General features: G+C 37.0%; 1 protein-coding gene across 2 annotated transcripts; it reads right to left on the bottom strand.

The window, feature by feature from the left end:
* Positions 1-230: 230 nt before the first annotated feature.
* Positions 231-18,012, bottom strand: LOC106882419 (uncharacterized). 2 transcript variants are annotated; one of them, XM_014933089.3, is made up of 2 exons: positions 17,677-18,012; positions 231-8,557 (listed from the first exon to the last, which is right to left on the bottom strand). In XM_014933089.3, the coding sequence occupies exon 2, from the start codon at positions 8,386-8,388 to the stop codon at positions 3,364-3,366; it is 5,025 nt and encodes a 1,674-aa protein (XP_014788575.1). In that variant the 5' UTR covers positions 8,389-8,557; positions 17,677-18,012; the 3' UTR covers positions 231-3,363. The 2 variants fall into 2 exon arrangements, with proteins under 2 accessions (XP_014788575.1, XP_089203204.1); XM_089347078.1 differs by lacking the exon at positions 17,677-18,012 and adding an exon at positions 13,984-14,233.
* Positions 18,013-27,272: the final 9,260 nt, after the last annotated feature.

Genomic DNA, 27,272 nt, shown 5'->3' with positions numbered 1-27,272 from the left:
GCCCAGGCCTTTAATGAGGACTTGACACAGTCCTTAAATCAGAGCCTTGGTTTCTGCCGGGGTCTCTTTCCATTCACAAGATCCCCATATAGCATCTGTTTGGGGATCTTGCTATCTTTCATTCTAATAAGGTATCCACTCCAATGTAACCGGTGCTTATGCACATCACCTCAGTACTCAAGATATCAGCTGTCCTCAGGACCTGTGTGTCTGGAGTTTTTAAGGTCCAGCCAACATTCAGAATGTGTCTGAGACATCTTTGATGAAAGCGTTCAAGGACCCTTACCTGACATTTGTACAGAGTCCATGTTTCACACGAGTAGAGGAGCGATGTTAGTACACAAGCACGGTACACAGCAATTTTTGTTTGCCTTGTGATGCCATGCTGGGACCAAACACGAGACTGAAGAGACCGGAAGGAATCAGTTGCTCTCTGCAGCCTGAAAGATATTTCACCATCCAGGGAGCAAGAACGGCTGAGTGTGCTGCCCAGATAGACAAAGGTATCTACCACTTTCAGAATTGTTCCTTCAACCAAGATAGCTGGTTCCACATATGGATTTCCTTGTTCAGGCTGGAACATTACAACAGTCTTGTCCAGATACATACATACATCATCATCATCCTTATTATTTTAACATCCAGGTAAGACAGTTAGATACACCTGAAAATAAAACATGAATGAAAAAGAAATTTTGATGGAATGTTTTAATTAAGGTCATTTTATAATAGGAAATTTGTATCACAGAACCAGGAGTGCCTCAGAAGGGTTAGTACCAAAAGTGATAATGGAATAAATAAGCAGGCACATTTTCTAGTTCCTTTTTTTAAAACAACAAATAATTGAAGAGAAGGGACATTAATTAAAAGTTGCGTTGTTAATAAATAAAAGAGCTTTCTCAGAGGATCCTCCTTTTTTTCATAGTGTTTGCTTTAAAACAGGCCCTCAAGATTGTGGAGGTAACTCCTTAAATGGTTGCAGTGATCATAACTTGGTTAAATTTGCCTATGATAAACTCCATATACCAGAATCTTAATAGTTGGCACTGATACAATAGGTTTTCAATCATTAAATGTCAGGTTTTTCTTTATATGAATCATAGAACTTCACCCACATTACACTTCATTTTGATTACTTGACTGTAATAACAAAGGATCAGAAGTTTCTAGTCATGTCCTTATGTCTCATCATAGCATATATCAATGGAACAACCTCCAACATTCCCTCTATCAATTTGAGTGTACATTATGGGTTAATTATCTATATTACATTTAATTGCCCTCATCACATCCACCCAATATGTTAATTATCTCTCTGATATTTAATTGCCCTAGTGACATTCATCTCTAACTTCATACACTTTGTTAACAAAACCATAGAATACTCCCTCTCTTTCTCAGCCCTTATCCATACAAAAATTCAACACTTTTCAGTAGGTGTGTATACTGTGTGAACAGAGACTCAAAAATTGGCCAACAATGGAGATATGGTAACCTAGTTATGTTCACTGGCACCAAAACAGACAATATATAGTAACAAGAAAACACTTAGTTCTTATTACACCTAAAGCCAATTGGATTGTCTACAGATGTTAAAGACTTACAATCTCTAAAGGCTTTCATGGCAACCACTGGTGAAACAAATATTGGAGATGTTTTGCCCCGTGCAGAAACTACTGGGTTACTCAGATGTAATGGCAAGCTCTTCTCCTAAATCAATCACAATGTCAGAAACTCTTCCATATCATCAGCAGGTATTTCAGAATCATGAGCATTTCACTCCTTAACCTGTACACTTTACCTGAGTGGGGCAGTGAGGACATTATTTTTTGCCCGCAGAAGGGTTCCATTAGCAATCAGACAACCACAGCCACCTTGAGCAGGTTTCAGCTGCCATGCCAATTTCCTTAGGCTTTCTTCAGCTGTTTGGGTTCCAGGCCAGTCATCTACGGAAAATAGCACAACAAACTTGTGGCAAATCCACAGCAATTGACTTCAATAAGGAATGAGGCTGCATGATATCCCTTGACAAAGGTCTTATTAACCAAGTCCTGATATTTGTTGTTTTCTTTAGCTGATGAGGAATATCAAGTCTGTCCTCCCAACAGCACATACCATGTTTCTCCAAAAATAAGATCTGGTCTTATAATAATTTTGCATCCAAAAAATGCACTAGGGCTTATTTTTGCGGGGATGTCTTATATTTTTGCGGAAAAAATCCAAGAAAGACAAAAAAGTTTCATGTCCTCGTGTAAAAGGAAAAAATTGTAAAAAGGATACCCATGTTTTTAGTTATCAAAAGTTTATTTATTTGCTTATTGTTTTTAGTCAAATAGAAACATTTTGTCCTCTTCTGGAACATAGTCATAAATCATCAAACCCTGAACTTCAGACTGAATTTCTTGCAAATCCACTTCTTGTAAAATCATGGACCCCAATCTCTCATGTTTGGTAATATAACTTTCCTTAAATGAACACTTTTTGTCCAAGTACCTTGCTTGTAGTGCATTGGCAATGCGACTATCTGGGGGTATATCCAACTGTGGTACCATTGCAAGAGCAAATTCTTGAATATCAACCCTATGTACAACCAAAGCCTTTGTTCTTCTGTCAGTAATCCATCCCAGGGTGATATCTACCAGCTCCAAAAATAATGGTTGTCGACCTGATCCACACTTCTTAGCACTTCCATCATCTACCTGTCGGTTGAGATTATTGTACTCTGCTCACCATTTTCGAACTATTCAGAGATCCAACATCATCTCTTTACACAAAGCCGTAAGATTCTTGTTATGTGATTCTACCACAATTCTTTTCTTGTACTCCATGGAATAACTCTTTCTTTTTGCACTCATCTTGTCGGGGGGGGGGGACAAGGGAGTCAACTCCGTGCATGCATGCTTAGTACAGACTTTAGCCAAGCTGCACTAGTTCGCTTACTTTGCAAACATCACATGGCCTTGCTGATGCATTTTTGACTGTATCTTATTTTTGGGGTAGGGCTTATATTAAAAACATCCTGAAAAATCATGGTAGGGCTTATTTTCAGGGAAACACGGTAGCTAGGTCTGCATCACAGAAAATACTCCAGCCAATGCAGCTGTGAGCCTTTGTAAGCTATGATAATTTATACATATTTATAACGGCATTGTCACCATATTCTAGTGGTGACAAATATCAAAGAAAACATGAAAGTTTAAGAATATTTTGATTCTTCCTCAGATTAAATTGCACAAAAAAGTCTATACACAGAATGTAGTTCTTGTTTGCTGATTTCTACTTTTGCAATAAGGATTTAAGAGATGCATGCAGCCCAAAGATAGCTTGGCCTTTATAGTTTCCTGTTTAGTTAGTAAAATGCATTCATATTTGGTAAAAGCAGATAGCACTATCACTTTCAACAAATTGTCCAAACAAAATCAAACTGAAATCTGAGGCATGTAAATCATGAACTGTAATAATTTCTCTGTTGTCTGTAGTGATATATCTCTGGCAATCACCATCAATGGAGACACGATATATAATACCATACCAGTCAAAGTAGTAAGCATACTGTCCAAAGGCTGTGATTCGTTTTGGATTTCCAATTACAGGTACTACTATTATCTTGATGATATCATGGTTGAACCAACAAACTGAATCTTTACCTTCAAATTCTCCACTCACCACAACGTCACCATCTAACATCACAGCTATATCATATATAATACCATCAGTTATATCATTCTGACTCTTGTAAACATAAGTGCTATCTTCAATGAGCAATATATCTATACAGGCACCACTATATATCTCACTTCTCCCTAACCTTTTTACTCCACCCCCTCTACAACATACCAAGCAATTATTGCTGGTTTTGCCAATATACTCATAGCTTTTGTCTGTACATATTCTTTTCTGTAAAGAGAAATCAGAATTATAAAATACAAATTGTTTTTCTGAAGGGAGACAAAAAACAAGACTCTCCTGCTTCCATTGACAAAGGTTACTAACTTCAGCATCAGTTTTGAATTTGTGTAAATTTTCAGATGTTGCCATTGCTGTTTCTTTAGTTCTTACTACTATTACATTGTCATTATAACTTACAACCATTTTATTGTTGTCCAGAAGAAGAAAATGTGCTCCATAGTGAGAGGTTTCTAAAGTTTTATCTACTAAATGAGGAATACAAACAATTTCCTTTCTCCATGGCAATTTCCTTACTGCTACAATATTTGATCCCTCTCTACAACTTGCAATATAATCACCAGCTTGTTTTAGCAATCTCTTGTTACAATTTCTGGATCTTTTTATAGCTTGAATGTACAAACCTTGACTATTTCGCAATTTCCCTTCTTGGTTAAATCTATTTGTTTCTTCTTCAGAATTGAACCAAAACTGATATCCAGGATGTTGGATAAGCAGAATTTTCTCAATAATTACAATAGTGTTATTATTTTCTATTTTAACAAGATGACATTCAGTTGATTCTAAATCCAGACACCAATAAAGATTGTGGATTTTTCGGTGTATTTTACAATACGGTATTTCAGTATTAAATACCCTCTTAACACTTAAAGTTTTTTTACTCAACTCCTGTATTTCTCTTATCTGGGGCACAGTGATTAGAATATTCCCTGTCTCAATGAAACATAAACCTCCCACTATGAAATTAATTTGCTTGTGACACAAAAACAATCCACCACTTCTAAAACATTTAACAATGTCATTCTTTCTGTCATAGATAACAATCTGACCTCTCTCAGATACATCAAAATCTTTCACTTGTACTGGGAAGTTATCACATTGGAGATGAGATAATGAAAGTATTTCTCTATCAAGAGTCAACAGTCCTTCTGTATAGAGATTATTGCAACTGTTGACCATAACAAATCGTGGTCCCCGACAGTTCATAGCAGTTAACACTGATTCATCAATTAACTCATGCGGATGAAGAAACATGCTGTGATATTTGCCATCCATCGACAAACGTGTGACCCTGTAATAGTAGTCAATTGGTTGACTTGTTATTATGTAAATATAAAGTTTATCACTAGTGATACTAACAGGCAGGGACATATTAAGAGGAGTTACTTGCTTTGTGATTTGACCATGGATATTTAAAAATATTACTTCACTAAAAGTATCATCTTCATCATAACAGTGAACCACTATTTCATCACTGGGAGTAACTGTCATATCATGAATAGTTTTCCTCCTTATTTCATTCCAACCATTTATGTGCTTTTCCTTACAAACAGATGATTTTAAATCAACTATACTTAGACCATCGCTTCCATCGTCTGTCCAGCTACATACTAAACGTCCATCCGAGAATGAAGCGATGCATCTGTAGTTCTTACATGTCTTAAAGCTGACATAAGTTAAAGGAAACTGAACTTGAACTGTTAACAGTTTGTCTGTGTTGGTAGAAATAGCAAAACTATTGGATAAACAATGACAAATCCCTGTAGGTGATGAGTTCAAATCCAGCGTATCAATTAGTTCACCCTTAAAAGTTAATATCTTTACGCTGCAGTTGTTTTTATCACAGATTGCTATTAAATTGTTATCTGTAATTAACAGAGCTGAAATAATGATCCTCTTTGTGTCTTTATAAGTATGTGGTACTTGATAGACATGTTTACTTAATCTCATTGATAAATCTTGACGATGTACTACAGATGATAATGTATCAGTAACAACTGCTGTACAAGAGAAGATATCAAGTTGATCAATGAAAGATTTAAGCTGCTGGCAAGACACATAATCACAAACCATTAATGTCTCTTCGTTGAATGAAAACATTTGTGAGTCATCAATTAAATATATGGCTGTTTTGTCAGAACATACACCATACAGACAGCTTCCAGAACCAAATTTGGGATATAAAATAGTAGGAGAACCACAAAAAGAAGTGTTGTATTCCAACAATTGACTTTTGGTGAGTGCCAGAATATTGTTGTGCCACAAATGTAAAGATTTGATATAACTGGGACATATAGCTAAATGTCTGGTTGGTTGTTGACTAGTGAGTTTTATTGTAACTATATCTAGACAGTTAGATTTGTCACAGTAGCAAATAGCCCTGTCATTATCTAACTTACGTATGAGAACATATGGCTGTTCAAGGGAACTTACTCTAATATGATTTGAAACATAATCAAAAATCCAGAGTTGCTTTTCAAGAGGTAATGTTAATCCTAAATTGTTGCAATCCCATCGACAGATATCAGTAATTGGAGATGGTACACTAAGCTGATGGTTAATATTTCCTTTCTTGCAACATAGTAACAATTTATTTTTTCCCCACTCAGCAATAGCTAACTGACCATTGGGCACAAGACATACAGAACCAATAATAGCTTTGGTTTGATTTTGGTCATCATAAATTATATCAGTGCTTGTGGTGTCTTTAAGAGTCTTCACTGGAACTTGATACCCATCACCACAAAGAAATTTATAGCAATGAAGTATACTGTTTATTGGGTCCACAATGGTAACTGTCCCTTTCTGAACACCAATTACTGGCAGAAAATGACGTGGAATTTTCCACTCTCTCTTTAGCTGTCCATATATATTGTATGTCCTAATTGAGTTGTTGTTAGAAATTACATAAAAATAAAGGATATCTGAATACACTTTCCTTGGCTGTTCAATCACAGGAAGCTGTATTTGAAATAATTGTTCTCCGTGAGTAGAAAAAATCATAAGTTTTTTATCCATTTTGTCAACTACCATTAAATTGAGTGGGGAGGCTGCAATGGAGACATTTCCATGTTCCAAATTTATAAACTCGATAGGTTCAATTTTACTTTCTGTCACACATATGATATGTAGTTGAGCTTTATGTCCATCTACTAAACATACAAATTTGTCTGATATAATATGACTAATTTGGATGTAAATTTCACTTGCAGTCTCTTGTATATTTGTTGCAACAAGATTATAATTGTCCCAGGAGATCTTTTGGAATTTCCTGCCAAATGAAACAATGATCTTGTCCTCAGCCCATCGAGAGACATCAATCAATGGTGATTCCAGGGTTAAAGAATGTTCAATAATTTTGTTTTCATCACGAAAAATGAGTAACTTTATGAAATCTTTTAAATAAATAATTATAAAACAATGTCTTGATATTGGTATTACAGCCCTTATATCACATGCATTTTCAATATCTAGACTGATGAGATACCTTGGACTTTGATTATGAGAAAAATAGGTTTGTTGTGGCCAGAAATTAGGGCTGATAATTTGATATTTAAAATTACTGAATAAAACAAGATTGTTTTGTTGAAGATAAATCTTTTGAGGAGTTCTTTCAACTATTCTCTTAGAAATGCCACCAAATTCTGAAACCTTGAAAATATTATTGTTTTCAAAGAAATAGAAATATTTTTGGTTGGCTACAATTTCTGTCAGTTTATCATTGAATGGAAAATCAAACTGGAATAATTTTCTGCCCTGGAGATTATAACAGGTAACACAAGGAATGCCACTGAAAGCCACCAGAATAAATTTTCGAGGTCCAACAGCAATTGATGAAATGAAGTGATTAATGTTAAATAAAGCATGTATATCTCTTTGAATCCAGTCCACAAGGTAAATTGTTTTAGAAAACAACTTCACACCAACAAATTTTGTTCCTTCTACATAGGAAAGTTTATAAAAACCATGGTCAAGATTTATCAATTGCATACTGAAAGGATGAATTAAGATGATTTTATTCCTGAAAGGAAGACTTCCCATAACAGTATGCTCTCCCACTTGTGTCATATCTGTGATGGGAGAGTTAAAATTGTAAGTTTCACAAAGTCCATCTTGATTAATGTAATTTATAGACAAGCTGTAGGAGTCATAAATGACAGCAACATCATAAAGCATTAAAATCTTTGATATATTAATAAATGATAACTGTTCAGAAAGAAGGCTGAAATTCACAAACTGAGTAGTAATTTCTTGAACTGGTCGAAATTTTACTTTGTGATGTAACATTTGAAATGGTGGGTTTGAACCATGATGTATTTTGCTCAATTTCTTCAAGTACCAAATGGTTTTTGGCAAACTTGTATAATTCCATGAGGCAATTTCCCTTATAACTGTGCTTATCTTCACCAGAGCTTCCTTGTGAAACTCTGGATCACTTACATTATCTCTCATAGCAAATAACTCACAAAGGAAATTTGTTAAATATATTTTACGCAGATCAATTTTATTATTAATCCATAGATTATAACCTTGTTTTTCTGAAACAATTTTAGTAATTGTTTTAATTGAAGTTTTTTTTCTTACTTTATGGGGAATTATATCTTCCAAACTTGGTTTAGAAATGATTTTAAATGAAGCCTTTTTTGGTACTTTTCTGGGAATCTTACAATCCAAATGAGAATGTTTTCGCTTTTCTGACATTTTTAACAATTTTCCAGATTCTCCTTCCTTAAAATTCAGTTCATATTCCAATGCTTAAACCAATTTCAATTGTTGTTTACTAAAGATGATATATAAAAATTATGTCCATCTCAAAAGGTTGGTTTCATTTCTTCTAATGAGCACATGGTCAACTTCCAACAAGAAGATACTACAATAAATAGAAAGAACGAAAGAATTACAATGGAAATTAAAAAGACAGAGAATAGAATACGTTACTTAGTTTGGCATTAAGTTTAACAATATATGGACAAGATAATGATTATCTAGACTAGGGAGCTAAATATTTAATGGTTATTTATTTTTTATCTATTACCTTCAGCAATTTAAATAACAGAAATACTTGAGTCCTTATTGACTTACTTATAGATTAAAATATTGAAACAACAATAATTCTTATATAGAATTATCTAAACAGGAACATTAAATATGTACTTATATATGTATACATAACTCGGTCTACAAAAAGAGAAAGAAGATAAGATAATAAAGATGTAAGAAAAAGGAAAATACAGGGAATAACATAAATATCAGACTCTGAATCAACAGACACACAGGGAGATAAAGAGTAACTAGATTGCACTTATTACTCTTTGGTCATTGACCCTACATACTCTTGCTGGGTGGGCTGTATGTAAACCCATAGAATTTTTTCAGAGAAAGACAAAGATATGTAAACTTGTAATAGGATTAATTCATATACTCTATGATGTCACATGCAGAAGAACAGTTATCAAAATTCTATATCTATCATCATATCGTACTTATTATAGCCCCTTATGTATCTCTATGCCTCCTTTTCCACTGCTCCTACAATTTGCACATAATCCCACTTCTTTCTGATCTATTCTATTATTTGTACATAATTCAACTTCTTTCTGATCTGATCTATTCCCCTTCTTAAGTCACTCCTATATTTCCCATCTCACCCCTCTCCATATTGGTATTTCCCTCTCAACTGCACCCCCACTCTAGTTCATCACTCATATTAAACTCTACCTACACCTGTTTATTTCCCCCTCACACTCTTATGAAAGTATCCACTCTCTCATCCCCTTTAACCCTTTGGCATTTAAACCAGCCATATCCGGCCCCAAATATTCTACCTGTTTTACATTCAAACTGACAGGATCCAGCCTCTTACATTAATCCTACAATGCCATGCTAAAAATAAATAACATCATCAAAATCTCAAAGCTACAAGATAATGCATGAGTTATTTAAATCAACATAAATAAATAAGCATTACACTTGACAAAATAATCTGAATACTAAAGGGTTAAAACTACTAAGTGCAAATAGGAAGAAAAGCCCTGCAGTGATGGAGAAGTGCCAAAAATGACAGGTACTGGATAGTACTGGCAGTTGCGGTTCCAACCCTACATGTAAGCAGCTGCTCTTCCTCATGATTTTCAGACAGAAAGAACTGCCATCTCTCTCTTTCTCTCTCTCTCTCTCTCTCTCACACACACACACACACACACACACATACACACACACGAGACATTGAGGGAAAGAGAAATGTGGTGAGAGTCATGTGAGGAACTTTAGGTTTGTCAGGATATTTACATAATGACAGTCAAGAAACATATGAGTGTGCATATATGTGTGCAGTATATTAAAAGGTGATAGTCTACTCCAGAGTTTTGCTCAAGGATAAGCTGTTCATGACTGTGGAGTTAATAAAGTGTTTGTAATTTTTTATAAGGACAGGTAGACTTTAGATGTATCTGGATGGGTAGGATAATGAAAGTTTTTGAATACTAATTCTAAAGATGTAAGGATTGCATTACAAAGTTATTAAGGTGTGTGTTTGTATGTATGGGTAGGGATGCTCTTACTCTCTTCTAATTGTAAAGCAGCATCTTGAGACTTAATTGGAAATTTTGTAGGTTAAATATTTGGGGTTGACCTTTGTTCTGGTTCAGAGAACAAGGCTTAATTGGAATTTTTGAAGTGCATACTTGGATATATATGGATTATTGTATGTGTACATGTATTGGTGTAATTGTGCATCTGCATACATTTTCACACAATTGCTTTTTACAGGGCTGTCTCTGGTTCTCTACTGTTACACTGCTCATTTCCATATCTCCACAATACTTTAACTTGTCTTCATAACTAATTCTTTTTGTGGTTGTTTGATGCATTGTATTTACATACCTTTCTTTCTTTCTCCTCAGTGTTCTAAATTTTCTCTTAACTATCTTTTTTAGTGGTTGTTAGAAGAATACATCTATCTATTTTCCTGTTAGATATTATAGCTATGTGGGGTAGTGAAAATGGAGAGAAGTAGAAAGAGAAAGAGGGTGGGGAGAGAATATACCTTGAATATACAGAGAGAATGTTACCCTGACATCAATGACTATTTTAGAAAGATGTGAGAGATGGAGTTAAGTAGCTAGCAATAAATGAGGAGAGAAAACAAGGAAAAGGACATGACAGATAGTGAGAAAGCATGAATACAAGATAGAGAAAGAGATGGGAAGAGGGGGACAAAGGGTATACATGCCCTCTGAGAATGAGAGTGTTATAAAGCTATCTCTACTTCTTCTGGCTCTTTGTGTTCAAACTCCATCAAGATCAACTTTGCTTCCCATTTCTTTGGGGATCAATGAAATAAAATATTGGGGTTTTACATAATCGACTTGCCCCCCCACCAAATTACTGGCTTTGAACCCTGCAACAGATGTGTTCAGGGGAATGTTGTGATCTCAGTCACTTCTATACCATAGAAATCAGGTAACCAACCTTATGAATATTAGGGCAAGAAAAAAACTTTTTTGAAAATCATAGTTTGACGGCCGAGAGAGAGAACCCAGAAGCAAGTCTTGTGGAAACTGGGTGGAGGAGAATGAATACGACATCGCTGGAGTTTGTATGTTTTTTGATGCAAACTATGATTTTATAAAGTACATATCTGACTGTTTCTGATTCTTGTCTTGAAACATTTTTTAAGAAATAAAATCAATAAATACACAAAAAATATATAGACCTAAAAGATATCAGTCTTATGTTACATATCCGAACACGTACATATACACACAGAGTCAACACCAAAGGTGTGTGCATATGTGCACACACACATACACACACAAATACACATGCACACATACACACACACAATTCACACTCACACATACACACACAGGGTGTAGACGGTATTCATTTGCAATTTTCAACTGCTAATTTTTACACATACTTTTTTCACTCTCATTGGGTCTCACAGAGGCAATGACAAATGACTGAGGCCTTTGTCAACATGCCATGCTTGAGTAGAAGACCCATCAAACCAACTTGTGGCAGATACTGGTATCATGTAACTGGCACCCATGCCAGTGACATGTAAAAGCACCCATTACACTTACAGAATGGTTGGCGATAGGAAGGGTATCCAGCCGTGGAAACCATGCCAAATCAAACAGTCCAACCCATTCCAGCATGGATAACAGACGTTAAATGATGATGATGATGATGATGATGAGTGTCAGTCTTTTTCTTCTTAAACACAATAACTATTTTTGCTTTATTCTTTGGCAGAATAATGATAATGGAAAATTCTGACACCTCACTCCTACCCAATTTATGGAAGAGGCATGGAGTTCTCCTTAGAATCTGTACTGGAAGGACAAACAAGGAGATTTCAGACTTCCTCAACATCAGCAGAAGGATGGTGGAAAAGGTCAGAAAGGATCTGGAAGATTTCTAGATTTGACTACAAGGTAACAGCAGAGAAGAAAACCCATGATTTAATGCCATCAGAATACCAGAATTTGTCACTAAAATCCAAATCAACAATGATCCCAGCAAGTCGATGCATGCCATTGTATGGGAGAAAGCTGTGGATAAAAAGCTCATCAAGTTGGTGGTGCATGAAGGTATTCATTACTTTTCATACAAAATGTGGAAGGGACAATTTCTGTCCAAGGCAATGCAGGAAAAGCAACTCAAGCATACCAAAAAGCTGATTAACAAGTTGAAACACATTTTGGAGCCAGACATGCTACAGTTCTCCTCGACAAGATGAATTTCTGTCAAGACCAGAAGATCAACTCCCAGAACAACAGATGGCTCACTGTCTCACCCAAGGATGTTCCCAGAGTCATGCAGACAAAATTTCCAGTGACAATCATGGTCTTCAGTGTCGTCAGCAGTGAAGGTTATATCATGCCACCCCACTTCTTCCCTGAGAGTCTTATGCTAAACACTGACAATTACATCCTTATTCTGAGCAAGGAGGTGAAGCCCTAGATCAACCGGGTAGCTGCAGGAAGGCCATACATGTGGCATCAAGACTCTGCACCTGTCTCACCAGCAGGAAAAACCCAGACCTGTCAGAGAATTTCTTCGATCACACAGCACCTGACATTTGGCCTTGAACTTGCTTGACTGCAGCCTTCTTAACTTCTTTGTGTGAGGTACGGTGGAATGAGAGATCAACAAATCCAGCTGCAACACAAAGGATGAGCTGAGGCTCAGGACTACCAGGGCCTTCAGAGATCTTAAACAGGAGATAGTGATGAAGGCCTGTAGATGGTTCTGAGGTTGCCTGGAGGCTGTCATTAAGGCCAAAGGTGGGTTCATCAAGTGAAATCAACAGAACATATCATGACAAACTGACCCAATTATTTACATTATTTGCAATTGACGGCTATTTGTCCTCATTTTGTTTGTTGTTAACACTTATGTTACAATTGACGGACAAATATCCGTCAAATGTAAATAATGTAAATAATGTATATAATTCCTCATCTCTTAAATATAGAACTGAAACTGATCCGAATTTGACAAACATATCTCAAAAAATAAAAACAGTTTTATTTTTTCCTGAGACAGTCATCATGCAAACAAGTACAGTCTACACCTTCTATATAGGTAACTGATGATGAAATGTAGGAGCTATATCGTGTGTGTGTGTGTGTGTGTGTTATTTCTTTACTACCCGCAAGGGGCTACACACAGAGGGGACAAACAAGGACAGACAAACGGATTAAGTCGATTATATCGACCCCAGTGCGTAACTGGTACTTATTTAATCGACCCCGAAAGGATGAAAGGCAAAGTCGACCTCGGCGGAATTTAAACTCAGAACGTAACGGGCAGACGAAATACCGCTAAGCATTTCACCAGGTGTGCTAACAGTTCTGCCAGCTCACCGCCGTGTGTGTGTGTGTGTGTGTGGTGAAGAGTATTGTATTACTGAAGTTAGTAATACAAACCAAGGACTACAAACCAAGTAATATAAAACAAGGTGAAAGGAATGAAAAAGAAAACAAGGTCAGTTGAATTCCTGCCTTGCACAAGTAAGGAGGTAGGAGTTGAGGCAGGTGGTTTTTAGTAAGGTTGTTGAGAACAAAGGAAAGCAATGTGGGACAGAGAATAAACAATACAGATGAGTGTTAACAAATAAGACTTGCAGTAGAAAAAAAAAACGCCCAATAACGGAAAAGTACAGGGAATTGAGATAGAAAACTGAAAGGAGTAGTCAAACATTAAAATGTTACACCAAATCTGTACTTTTAAGACACACACACACACACACTAGGACAATCATGACTGTGTCATTAAGAGGCTTGCCTGCCAACCACATGGTCCCAAGTTCAGTTGCACTGACTAACATCTTGGGCAAGAGTCTTCTACTGAAGCCCCATGCTGATCGTTGTCTTGTGAGTGAATTTGGTAGATGGAAACTGTGTGGAAGCTCGTCACACACACATATATATCCAAACTGAAGGGGTGGAACAGTAAAATCCAGGCTACACATGTTTCTTAGCTAGTTAGCTAGAATACCTATGTAGCCTGGATTTTACGTGTTCCACTTCTTCAATCTAGATTTCTATTTGCCTTCAAAGCAAATCAAGTTGCTGTGAGCTATAAAAAAATCTATTTCAGCTTATTGAACTTCAATATGGGAAAAGCTTTAAGGTCAATCAATAATATTAATATGCTAATTTGTTCTTTTTGTACATACCAGTCATATGTGTCACAATTACTTTAAAGAAGTGAGTGGCAAAGCGAGAGCGAGGAGGACTGAGAGGAAGTAAGAGAGGAAGAGAGTGAGAGAGGAAGAGAGAGAAAGAGAGAGAGAGAGTGAAAGAGAAAGAGAGAGAGTGAAAGAGACAGTGAGCGGTGACAGCATTCGTTTTGTGTTTTTAAATGTTTTAGAGATGAAGTACGAGAGAAATAGAGAGAGTGAGAGAGATCGTGGGCCAAATACCCCTAACCACTGGGTCACACACCTTCACTTTTTTAACTGTAGAGAAAAGGAGTGAAGCGGTGAAACATGGGCCATGACTGCTGAGGACATGCGTAAGCTTGCAAGAAACGAAGCCAGTATGCTCCGATGGATGTGTTATGTCAGTGTGCATACTCAACAGAGTGTAAGTACCTTGAGAGAAAAGTTAGACCTAAGAAGCATCAGTTGTGGTGTGCAAGAGAGACGATTGTGCTGGTATGGACATGTGGCAAGAATGGATGAGGATAGCTGTGTGAAAAAGTGCCACACCCTAGCAGTTGAGGGAACCTGTGGAAGAGGTAGACCCAGGAAGACCTGGGATGAGGTGGTGAAGCACAAACTTTGAACTTTAGGCCTCACCGAGGCAATGACCAGTGACTGGGACCTTTGGAAATATGCAGTACGTGAAAAGACCTGGCAAGGCAAGTGAGAGCATAATCTGTGACCTCTGCCAGAAGTGTAGCCAGCTCACTAATTCGTATCTTTAAAGCCCTAAAAACCCTGCTTGCGAAGACCTGTTGAGGCAAGGGAATTTGAAATTTGAAATCTGAAATCAAACCGAATCCGACAACTGGCCTGTAATGTATTAGAGCATTTGAAAAATATAATCCAAAAAGAAAATGTATATTGCTCAGTAGCTTTGGATGAATTGACAGAGTCCACAGATTCAGCACAAGTATTGTATCTTATTCGTGCTATAGCTGATAATTTTCAATTATATGAAGAATTATTTGCTTTAAGCACCCTTAAAGGAAGGACACGAGGGACAGTTATTTTTAACAACTTCAAAGAGCAATGTCATAAAGTAGGACTAAATTTTACTAATTTGGTAAGTGGTGCTCCAGATATAAAGGCTGAATATGAAGGATTTATTGCACCGTATTTTATATCAGCAAAATCTCTGTGAAAAATCTGTCATATTAAATGACACTCTGTGGAAGGTTATAAGTATTGTAAATTATATTCGAGCAAATACCCTGAAGCATTGTCAATTTTGAAACATGCTGATGATGGATGACAAAGTAATTAATGTGGATTTGCCTTATTACTCAAAAGTATGCTGGTTGTCGCAAGGGAAAGTATTGGTCAAAATTTTGTCTTTATGAAGGCAAATAATAGATTTTTCCAAAGAAAACAACAAACATTGTGATTTATCAGATCCAAATTTTTACAGAGATGTTACATTTTTATGTGATGTGATGTCAAAACAAAATGAGTTAAACATTTTGTTGCAAGGCAAAAATAAATGTATTTATGATGTGTGGTAAAAAAAATTTGGGATTTTAGAAAAAAATTGTTGTTTATCAAGTTCCTTTTGGCTCAATCAAAACTGTCATCAGAACACTTTCCTCAGCTTACAAAGGTAATGAGTGAAAATGAAGAAGATATCTATGAATCTTTTGAAGAATAGGAGTAAGTTTTAGATTCATTAATAGAAGAATATAATAAAAGATTCAATGATTTTGAAAAACCTAACATCACTCTGAAACTTGCTTTTCGGCCACACTTAGTTGATGTATCAGAGGTTCCTGAAAAGTTACAAATGAAGTTTATTGAAATGTCTGAAGATAATATACTGAAATCTCTGTTTGACAAATCTCGAAATTTGGGAAAATGCGGAAGAAAATCCTCTTTTCTTCAACATACTGTTGTGAATCCATATTCTCGTACTTGACGCAAATCAAAAATTCGCTGAGAACGCAATTGACAAGATGAGCACTCGGAGAACCAATTGAAACTAAGAACCACTATGTTAGAGCCTGATATCAAAATGCTTTCTCAAAAAAAAAAAAGCAAATTCAAAGAAGTCATTAATTTGTATAAAATGTACCTACTTGCCTAAATTAAATATTTGAATATGTTATATTCTTGATGTTCATAAGCTGTCTTTTTGATAAGATTGGTTAATGTTGACATTATTACCAGGAAACAAAATAAAAAAAATAGTGCAACAAGTGTAAAAAAAGTGTAGAAAACAAATATGAAAACAACAATGCGCGGAAAGCAATGGGTGAGTAGGACTTCGGAAAATTCACAAGATCAGAGTTTTTCCCTCATAACTTTTAGGAAAATGGGTTTTTTGGGGATGAAATTTTATATAAATACCTTTCAAATGGCATACATTTACGATTATAATGAAATTGGTGTGTAAAATCTTTTCCAAAGGGGTGGGGAGAGGACTTCGGAAAATTCACAACATTCGATTTTTTCCCTCATAGCTTTAAGGAAAATGGATATCTTTTAATGAATTTGTATATATATATACCTTTAAACGGCACAGAGAGAGAGAGAGAGATACATATTTGTTTTCTACAAAGTTGTTAATACCCAGCAGGCTGGGGTTTTTGTGTTTTTGTTAACTGGTGAAGATCTTTATATTAACTCAAAAAGGTTCCCCATTCCCGCACTAAACTTTAAAGGAAAAAATACGGCATACAAACGAAAGATCGCCAAAAATACCACGTTTAACTTTCAGTTTTCCAAAAGCTTTTTCTGAACCCAATCCTCACTCTAAATCAGTGGTGGGGGAACCCCCGCAGGCTAGTATATTCGTATGTATAAAATATAGTAAATTTTTCAATTATAAAATTTATACAATATTCGTATGTCTATTTGCGACATAGGTCACGTTTCTACTACGATTTAAAACGGTTAGACTCGAACAGAAAATCATCTGGTAATTACCAAGTGTATCGACATTTTGTTTTCACTATAAAACACATATTGCTAGGTTTGTACCACCCGCTTCAGACCCAACTACACTCTAGCTGAAAAATAAAGAATACCTCGTAATATAAGCATCCTAAATTCAGAGTCGGCGTTAATGATGTTGTGCGTTAACTTAATGTGTTAAACTTATCTTTCTTAATGTATTTCGAATTATACATAGATATATGCAAGATTTACACAGTTAGAACTTGTGATCCACCCAAGAACCTTTTTCTTTGGAAATTTTTACCCGCCGCACTAAAAAGTTTCCCCACTCCTGTTCTAAATAGATAATAAATAATAAGATAAATAAATTTTTCACTTACTTCCGATGTAAGAAATACAAAGGTTGTCGATTAAGTTCTGCGTGGGAGAAAAACTTTGTCGGATGTTTTTTGTTGTAAACAATAAAGAATCCAGTGAAGCAAAAGGTCGATATAGATCGATAAATAGGTCATTGAGTGAGATAAACTTATTTGCCGGAAGAAGGAAAGGATTTGAAGGATGAAATGTTTATCAGAAACACTAAATGGATTGGAAGTGACAAAAAGAAAAGAAAAGAAAGAAGAAATTAAGTCTCTAAGGGAAATAAGCAGGGAGGACGGTAGAGATGGACTATATGTAATCTGAACCTTTCCCCCCCCCCCCCCCTTATTTATTAATTTTTTTACGGAATCCCACGTTTTAGGCTATGGAGATTCCGATTCTGAAAAAAAAATTTTTGAAAAATTTCAATTACACCGCCCACCACCACCACCACCAAGCAGGCTATTTACATGCTAGAAATAACAGCCAAATCTCACAAAACTAGTGTTAGGGTTAGGGTTAGGGTTACGGTCAGGGTTAGGGTTAGGGTTTGAGTTAGGGTTAGGTTTACCCTGTGGATCTATATAAAAACCGGGGGGGGGGGAGATCGAAATTTTGAAATTGAGGTTTTTGAAAAATTTTTTCCAGAATCGGATTCTCCATGGTCTGAAACATAGGATTCCGTAAAAAAACAAAATTTAAAAGTGGGGGTATACCCAGATTACATATACTCCATCTCCACCGGGAGGACTACGTATCATCTTTGTCTGCCGTCAGCCGTCACGACTATGACTGTTCATGGCTTTGGCATGATTTAAAGTTTCTCCAAATTCGTCTGTTTTTCACTTGGGTTTGCTATTTATTATGATCAATTCCTTTCCACCTCACATTCCTTTTTGTAGTATCTTTGAATCTCAGTCTAGGTTTTCTATAGTTTCTTTTCCTCTTGCATAGTTGGAAGTAAAGGATTTGTTGTTCATCATGTGTATATGATCCAACCAACGTAAATTTTTATCAATGAGGATTTCCATCATAGGAGGTAGACCAACACGCCGTAAGGTCTCTTTATTCTTGATCTTGTCAAAGAGAGCGATATTCATAATTCGTCGTATCTTTCTCATATATGCATGTATCTTGTCTACTTGAGCTTTACAGACCGTTCAGGTTTCAGCACATTGCAGCAGGGAAGAAATCATTATAGCCTGGTATACCTTACATTTGACACGTGTAGAAACATGCCTATTTTTCCACAGCCTCCCCTGCAGCCTGCTCATTTTGTGTGATTTTCTGGTCCAGTCGTGCATTATATGAGATGGTGTTGCTTGTTTCCGTCCCCCAGATCTGGAGCACAACATGCTTCCCGACTGCAGCGGGTATGTTACATTTGCCAGGTGCCTTTACCTTCTTTGCATCATTGCATCATTGAATTCCTTGTAAATAGTTTGTCATCTAAGGATTGGATGGTTAGCTGTTGTGTAACCTTCTCGAAGGCGGTAAAGTCCATAAAGCCTGAGATATTAAGTAACCTGTTAAAATGATTGGTAAATCTATCTAGGATCTCTGATTTTTCCCGGAGTACCGTTTTGCCCGTCAAGAGCTATCAGTTTTGTTGTGCCTCTTCTCGAAGTTCTGAGTAAAATGCTTTCATATCGTTTTTATCTGCATAGTACTGTACCTCTTCAGCTTTGGCCTCTCACCAATCTGATTTCAGTTTTGTTGCAGCTTCCTTCTTTCTTCTACCAGTTTTTCTTTGTTTGAATATTTATGTATTTAATTTTAGTCAAACGTGTGTACTTGTGGTTAAGATGTTGCACTCACGATCGGAAGACTGGGTGGGGTTGTGTTCTTGAGCAAAATATTTTATTTTACGTTGCTCCAGTTCACTCAGCTGCTAATTAATTGACCCTGGGGCAGACTAGCGTTGTGATCTCGGACACTTATACGCTTTGCAAAACAGGTAGCCGATCCTATGAGTCTTAGGACTCGAGACTTTAATGCCCAGGGGTTGTTGATGATGATTAGTTACGTCCCAGTGGAAAACTGACAGAATCGTTAGAGCTTTGTAGCTTTTGATCCGATGCTCCACCAATTGCGTTAAAATCCCACCAACTTTCTTTTTTTTTTTTGCTTTTTTTTTTTTGTCCTTTTTTTATCAATAAGAGAGTACCAATCCAGATACAGGAAATTTTAAGCGGTGTTTGTTCTGAGCTTTTGTACTCTAACAACAGTTTCAAACTTTGATACAAAACCAGCAACTTTAGAGGAGGAGGAAGACGATTACGGTTTTATTTAATATGGTCGAGTAGCATTCGGACATGCAAAAATGTAAAGATAATATGAACGCTGTACAAGGTGTCTCGAGAGAAAAAATTCTCCTTATAGGACAATAAATATCTGAATCGTTGGTGATATAATACGCATTAGATAATTTACTGGCATTGATTCTAACCTTTTCACAACAGCGATAATGTTTCTATGGTCACCATCTCTCTCTACCCTTTTTCTCCCTCTCTCACATTTCTCTCTCTCTCTCTCTCTTTCTCCCCACTCTCTCGTTTATTTGTTATAATAGATCAACCATAACGTTATCTTATTATTTGGCAGAGTTGCGGGGAGGGGCGCAATGGCCCAATGGTTTGGGCAGCGGTCTCGCGGTGATAGGATCGCAGTTTAAATTTCCATACCAAGCGTTGTGAGTGTTTATTGAGCGAAAACTCCTAAATCTTCACGAGGCTCCGGCAGGAGGTGGTGGCGAACCCTACTGTACTTTTTTCACAACAACTTTCTCTCGCTCTTTCTTCCTGTTTCTGCTGGACCTGTATTTCAAAGGGCCAGCTTTGTCAGACACTGTGTCACGCTGAATCTCCCCGACATGTCTGTGAAGTACTCAGCCACTTACACGTTACTTTCACGAGCAAGCTGTTCCATTGATCGGATCAACTGGAACCCTTGTCGTCGTAACCGACGGAGTGCCACGTATTTGGCAGAGTCTAAGGTGGCGAGCTGGCAGAATCATTAGCGCGCCGAGTGAAATGCGTAGCGGTATTTTGTCTGCCGTTACATTCTGAGTTCAAATTCCGCCGAGGTCGACTTTGCCTTTCATCCTTTCGGGGTGGATAAATTAAGTACCAGTTACACACTGGGGTCGATATAATCGACTTAATCCCTTTGTCTGTCCCCTCTATGTTTAGCCCCTTGTGGGCAATAAAGAAATAAAAATCCTTAGTGGTGAGAATTTACAAAAAAAAAAAAGAAGCAAAAGACCAAGACGGATGTGTAAACAACAAACAGATGTATTAGTTTAACGCTCGGGAAGAGAGAAAGTTTTTTATGTTTTGAGCCTATGTTCTTCGACAGAAAGGAACAGAAATAAACAGGAAGAGAAAATAGAAAAAGGTATAGTGGTTAGTGATCTATCATACGCCGGGCGAAATGCTTAGCGATATTTCGTCCGCCTTGGCTGTCTAAGTTCAAATTCTGCCGAGATCGACTTTGCCTTTCGTCCTTTTGGGGTCGATAAATTAAGTACCAGTGGAACACTGGGGTCGATTTAATCGACTAGTCCCTTCCCCCAAAATTTCAGGCCTTGTGTCTTTAGTAGAAAGGATTATTTGGCAGAGTCAAGGCGGTGATTCGGCAGAATCGTTAGTGCGTCAGACAAAATGCTTAGCGGCATTTTTTCTGGCTCAACTTTGCTTTTGCATCCGTTTGAGGTCAATATAATAAAGTACCAATCAGGAACTAGGGCCAATGTAAATGACTATTACACTCCCACAAAAATTGCTGGCCTTGTGCCGACATATAAAATCATCATTTGGCAGAATAACCAGAGCATGGGACAAAATCATTTGCGGTATTTGTTCTGACACTTTATGCTCTGAGTTCAAATCCCGCTGCAATCAACTATGCACTATGTCGTTTCGGTACCGATAAAATCAAGTATCAGTCAAGTTCTGGGGTCGTAATAATCGACTTCTCCTCTCAAAAATTATTGGTTTTGTACCTAAATTAGAAATAAATATTTGGCAGAATCGTTAGAGCGTCGAGTAAAATGTCTTGCGATATTTGTTGTGGTATTCTGTTTTGAGTTCTAACCTCACCGTGGAATAGTTTGCTTTTATAGGAATGCGTTATACATCATTAGATGTACACCTGCTTTCCTATATTAAATTAGAATGAACAGAACGCAGAACTCCAAACTATCAACACAAATAATATTTATTTAAGGTAGAAAATAGACAGCTTTACTCTTGGTTGTTGAGTCGCCTTCTGTGTTGAGTCAGCCTTAGATTGTCCGCTTCTGTGTGTGAGCATGGTTGCTGAGACATTGGAATGTTGATGTGAGCTGTCTGACGTGAGTTCGAAAGATGGAGAGAAGGCTTGACACGTCCATGCTCAATCGCCGACCAGTCGAGAAAGAGAAAGAATAAAACGGGAACGCTTGGATGTTGAATTCCACGCATGCGTGAGACTACGCATGCGCACGGCGTTACTACACTTTTATTAGTGAATTTCTGAGGTTGAATACCTTCTTAATCTGTCATATTATGGTGTTAATATAATATATATTCTATATCATTTGCACAATATGAAGTATATGCCCTTAGCATTGCCCAAACAACCTTAACACAAAATTCAGAATCAATCAAAGGCTAGGACCCCGTACTATATGCCCCCCCACACACACACACACATACACAATTCACACTCACAACACATAAATACATTGCAACACAATTACTTTTCCTCAACAGTCCCAGCTCTGTTTAACATTACCGTAAAACAAATCAAAGAAAAAGATTCCACCACTTTCAAACGAAATCTGGACAAATTTCTTCAAGGGATACCAAACAAACAAATTTCTTTAAAGGATACCAAACAAACACCTTTACCTGGATACATCCCAGTCAACAACAACTCCCTATTTGAATGGGTCATGCTACCACAAAACTTGACTTTAAAATGACCTAATAGATTCTATCAGGTGGTGCTACTAAGTTAAACGTATCCGGGGCCAACTGATTGGTCGAAACATATCTAAGTTTATTTTATTCTATGTAACAATCAGAATAGATATATAACGCAACCAGAGATCTACCTTATGATAATACGTTACACCATTTAACACTTATTGATTTAGGAGCACGTACTGTAAAATTAGAAAAGATAAGATCTTAGCAAATTGAAGATTATGATTCCTAATTCTAAGTGAATAATGCAACTAACATATATCATCGATACTATCATTCCCTGTTTGTGGGGTAGTGTGAGTACCTACGCATTACAGTTCCTCATTTTGGAATGAGACACTTGGGAACAGCTGTGTGGACGGAAACGGTTTGGCACATTTGGGATGAACATTCAGCTTGTTTTAGCGACAGTAGTTTTTGATGACAGAGGTAAATGCACATAAAAAGTTCTCACGCGCGCGCACATATATATACATACATACAGCACGCACACAGCGCGCACACGCCACACACACACACACACACACACACACACACACACACACACGCACACACAACACACACACACACACACACAAGCACAGAAATATACACATATAGAAAGAAAAGGAGAGAGAGAGAGAAAGATTAATCAATTTGAATACAATTGGCATTAACGCTTTCCCCTCCCATTCACATAAAGAGATGTACACGCAGGCACAATAAGCAGAGAGAAAGGTGGGGTGAGGAGAGAAACACGAGAGAAACATTAAAACGTCTAATGCCAAATGAATCAGCGTCGAAACGGCATCTATTGATATCTCTACTAAAACCTACTACTATTGTACCAAGAAAAAAAGCAAATATTTATTTCGCTAGAAGTAGCTACTACCGTCAAATTCTCAAGACATCTCTCGGAAGTCGATAAATAAATACGACTTAAGACACTGAAAATTGATAAAATAAAAAATGACGTTCCCTGAAAAATTATATTTTTATCCTGGTAAAGCGAAATAAGTGCTCTCCCCTGCTTATCTCTTTAAAAGTTATTTCCCTTGGTTGTATTGGTTAAAAATAGGTTCAGGGTCGGATTTATTTTTGCAACGATAGCGAGGCTAGCAGAATCATTAGAGAATCGACAAAAACAAAATGCATTGTGGTATTTCGGCTTTATGATAATTCCTTTGAGGTCAGCTTTTGCTGTTCATATTTTTGAGGTCGATAAAATGAAGTAACCAGTCAAGTACTGGAGTGAGTGTGGTTGGCAAAACATTTCCTCAGAATTGCTTGGCCTTATGCCTGAATAAGAAATAAATATTTAGAGGTCGATTTTGCCCTTCATTCTTTTCAGGGTGAATAAAAATAGACCGGCAGTCATAAATAGGGGACTGAATCGGCTGTTCCCTACATATAAGAAATCAATACAGGGCAAGGGGAATATGCAAAGCAAAGAGAACTGACCCAAGGCAATTTGAAAAAAAAAAAAAATCGAAAAGAAAAAAGATGGAAAAAAAGACCTTATATTTCGACAGTATAGGCTTGGGAATTTGGTCAATATTTAACAAAACAAAGAAGATGTTACAGCGCGTTCGCAACTCTGACGATGGGAACGGATTTTCTGCTTTATGATAATACGTTACAGCATTCAACATTTGTTGATTTAGGAGCTGGAACTTCAAAATTAGAGAAGATAAGATCTTTGGCAAATTGAGATTATGACTCTTGATTCTAAGTAAATAATTCAACTGACACATATCATAATTCCCTGTTTGTCTGGGTGGTGTAGTTCCCCATATAGTTCCTCGTTTTGAAATGAGACGGTTGGATGCAGCTGATTGAACGGAAACGGTTTGGCACATCCCTGAATGGATATTCAGCCTGTGACTATAATACCACATACCCACACTCACACATAGACATATATATGTATGTATGTATGTATGTATGAGTATATATATATGAATGTGTGTGAAGGAACTAATAGCTTCTTCAATTATACAGATTGAATAAGCCGTAGGCAAAACGCATTTATACAACATACACACAGATACATACATACATACATACATACATACATACATACATACATACATACATACATACATACATACATACATACATACATAGAGGTAGATGCCATTATCACTCACAATATGAAAGAGTATTGGTGGAATGTCCCAATAACAACCTCAATAAAATGCAGATATAATAGACCGGATATAGTAATCTGGGACAGAGAAGAGAAACTGTGTACAGTAGTAGAAATCAGCTGTCCTGCGGATGTCAACATCACACTAAAGATTAGAGAAAAAAATAACAACTACACCGAGCTACTGAGAAATTTGCAGATACTCCACCCAGACTACAAGTTTAGATTCATACCCGTGATTGTTGGGGCATTGGGATATGTAACGAACTGCCTCAATAAAAACCTGGAAAAATTAGGGTTCTCAAAACCTGAAAGAAAAAGGCTGATTAGAAGACTACAGATTCAAGCCATCAATGGAACTGTAAAGATATGTAAAACTTTCCAAAAATTTAGCACATAAATACATATGCATGCATCTAGACATGAAAATATATACATAAAAACGCATCCATAAAACAAACATACAAATCTGCGCATACACTAACACCAAATACTGCACACACACACATATGCACAAATACCTAGATGATGTTGATAAAAGTTCCAATGAAGGAGCCTTGAATCCTATGTTAGAGTCCGGCTCTTTCTCTATTGACAAGAAATACAGAAATGAAACTGATTGATAACATACATACATACATATATACATACATACATACGACTCCTCCTCAACAAAGCTGTCCTTAAGGAAGTCAAGCAACATCACAGTAATCTCTTAACAATATGGCTAGATTATAAGAAGGCTTTCGACTCTGTTCCTCACTTATGGATGATAGAATTACTACACCTTGACAAAGTACCAGCTGCTATAGTGAATACCATTGAAAGACTGGCCATAACATGGTCCACCCAGTTATCACTGACAACAACAAAAGCAACAGAATTAAGCTATCAGCAGGCATATTCTTGGGTGATAGTTTATCTATGATATTGTTTGTATTGGCAGTGAACCCCGTATCAGCCCTGTTAACAAAATGCCAAGGTTACATGCTGAGATAGGCAGAAAAGAATAAAATTAATGTTACCCCCACATTTTTTTGTTGATGACCTAAAGTTATAATCTAGTAATATGACCGACATCAAAAGACAATTAGAACTAATCACAGTGTAGCGTACGCTTGAGAGGAAATACCCCCCCCCCCTCTCTCTCTCTCTCTCTCTCTCTCTCTCTCTCTCTCTCTCTCTCACTCTCACTCTCTCTCTGTTATATATACATAAATACGGACGTAGTAGATAACAGCTATCCTTCGGCCGCCCTTTTGGACCCTGTTGTGTCCACTACTCTGATTGGTTGGTATTGGCACAATTTGTCTCTTGCTCTATTGCGCGCCAATATGCAACCCAACTAATTTGCAGCCTTCAAATAAGGTCACGTGAGACAGTCTCTTCTAAACCTCCGGTGAGCCGACTGCACCATATAAAACTCTTGCTGCACACTGTCTCGATGTCTTTCGGTTCCAGACCTTTTGAGGTCTAGCCACTGACTACACAAGACAGCCAGTTCCAGCGACGATACAACAGCAACCACATGGAGACTCATCAACTTCGTCCAAGCAGCATTCAGTAATCTCCATCTCTGTCGCCAGCATTCGTCCTAACATCAACATCATCTCTCTACGTACACAGCAACCAGCAACACTCGCACAGGTTCCAACACTGTTTGTGAATTACTTCACCATGGTTAACAGCAAATACAACCTGCGAGACCTCCTGTAACAAGTGACCGGCAGCAGCATCGTAGCATCAACTTCACGTACGACAGGTACCTCAACCGGCTCTGCATTACAGCCACAACTTCTTGATACAGCATTTCAACTATCGTGTACATTGACTACGAACTGGTATTTATCATCCTTTTGTCTGAACATTCTTCTAACGTCATATTATAGACTCTTTCAATGCTCTGTACTTATCGCACACGCATACATCCATGTTTGACGCACAAACAGACACACATGTTAACCTATCAATAAAATCTTCTCTTAAACATTCTACCCGGTTGTGTCTCTCTTTTCCTTCTGGCACTTATACGCATTTATTCTTTTCATATGTATTGTATCGACCGGGTGATGTGCAAAGGAGCCATTCTCGTCGCCTTCATTTCGCACGGTCGTTTACAACGGCATTGTTACAAGACATACGAATGGAGTTTGGACAAGATAAATGCTCATACATGATAATCAACTGAGGAGAGATTCTCGATCAGAGAACATGTACATCACTGGCTTGTCTATCTCCCCTAAGTGTAATGATGAAAACTACGAGTATCTTGGAATCGATGAGAATGTTGCATACGTTGGTGTTGTGACTAAAGCCAGATTAACAAAAGAGGGATCTTTGTGGTTTTCGTCACTGTTTACAATTATCTTTAAAACAATTTTTTATGTATCATATAGATGTAATTTTTGACGCTGAATCCGAATTTGTTATTCATTTATTCCATAATATACACGAATGAACTTAACATTAAAATTTTCGCGAGCAAATTAAATATTTAAAAACTACAAACAAACCAACA

This window comes from Octopus bimaculoides, chromosome 2 (genome assembly GCF_046866305.1).
Source record: "Octopus bimaculoides isolate indiv1 chromosome 2, ASM4686630v1, whole genome shotgun sequence".
Taxonomy (NCBI): Eukaryota; Metazoa; Mollusca; class Cephalopoda; order Octopoda; family Octopodidae; genus Octopus; species Octopus bimaculoides.
The sequence above is the reverse complement of the archived record's forward strand: the minus strand, read 5'-3'. Positions and strand labels throughout refer to the sequence as shown.

Coding starts and splice junctions, on each gene's coding strand:
- LOC106882419 (XM_014933089.3), bottom strand. CDS start 8,388: ATGTCAGAAAAGCGAAAACATTCTCATTTGGATTGTAAGATTCCCAGA.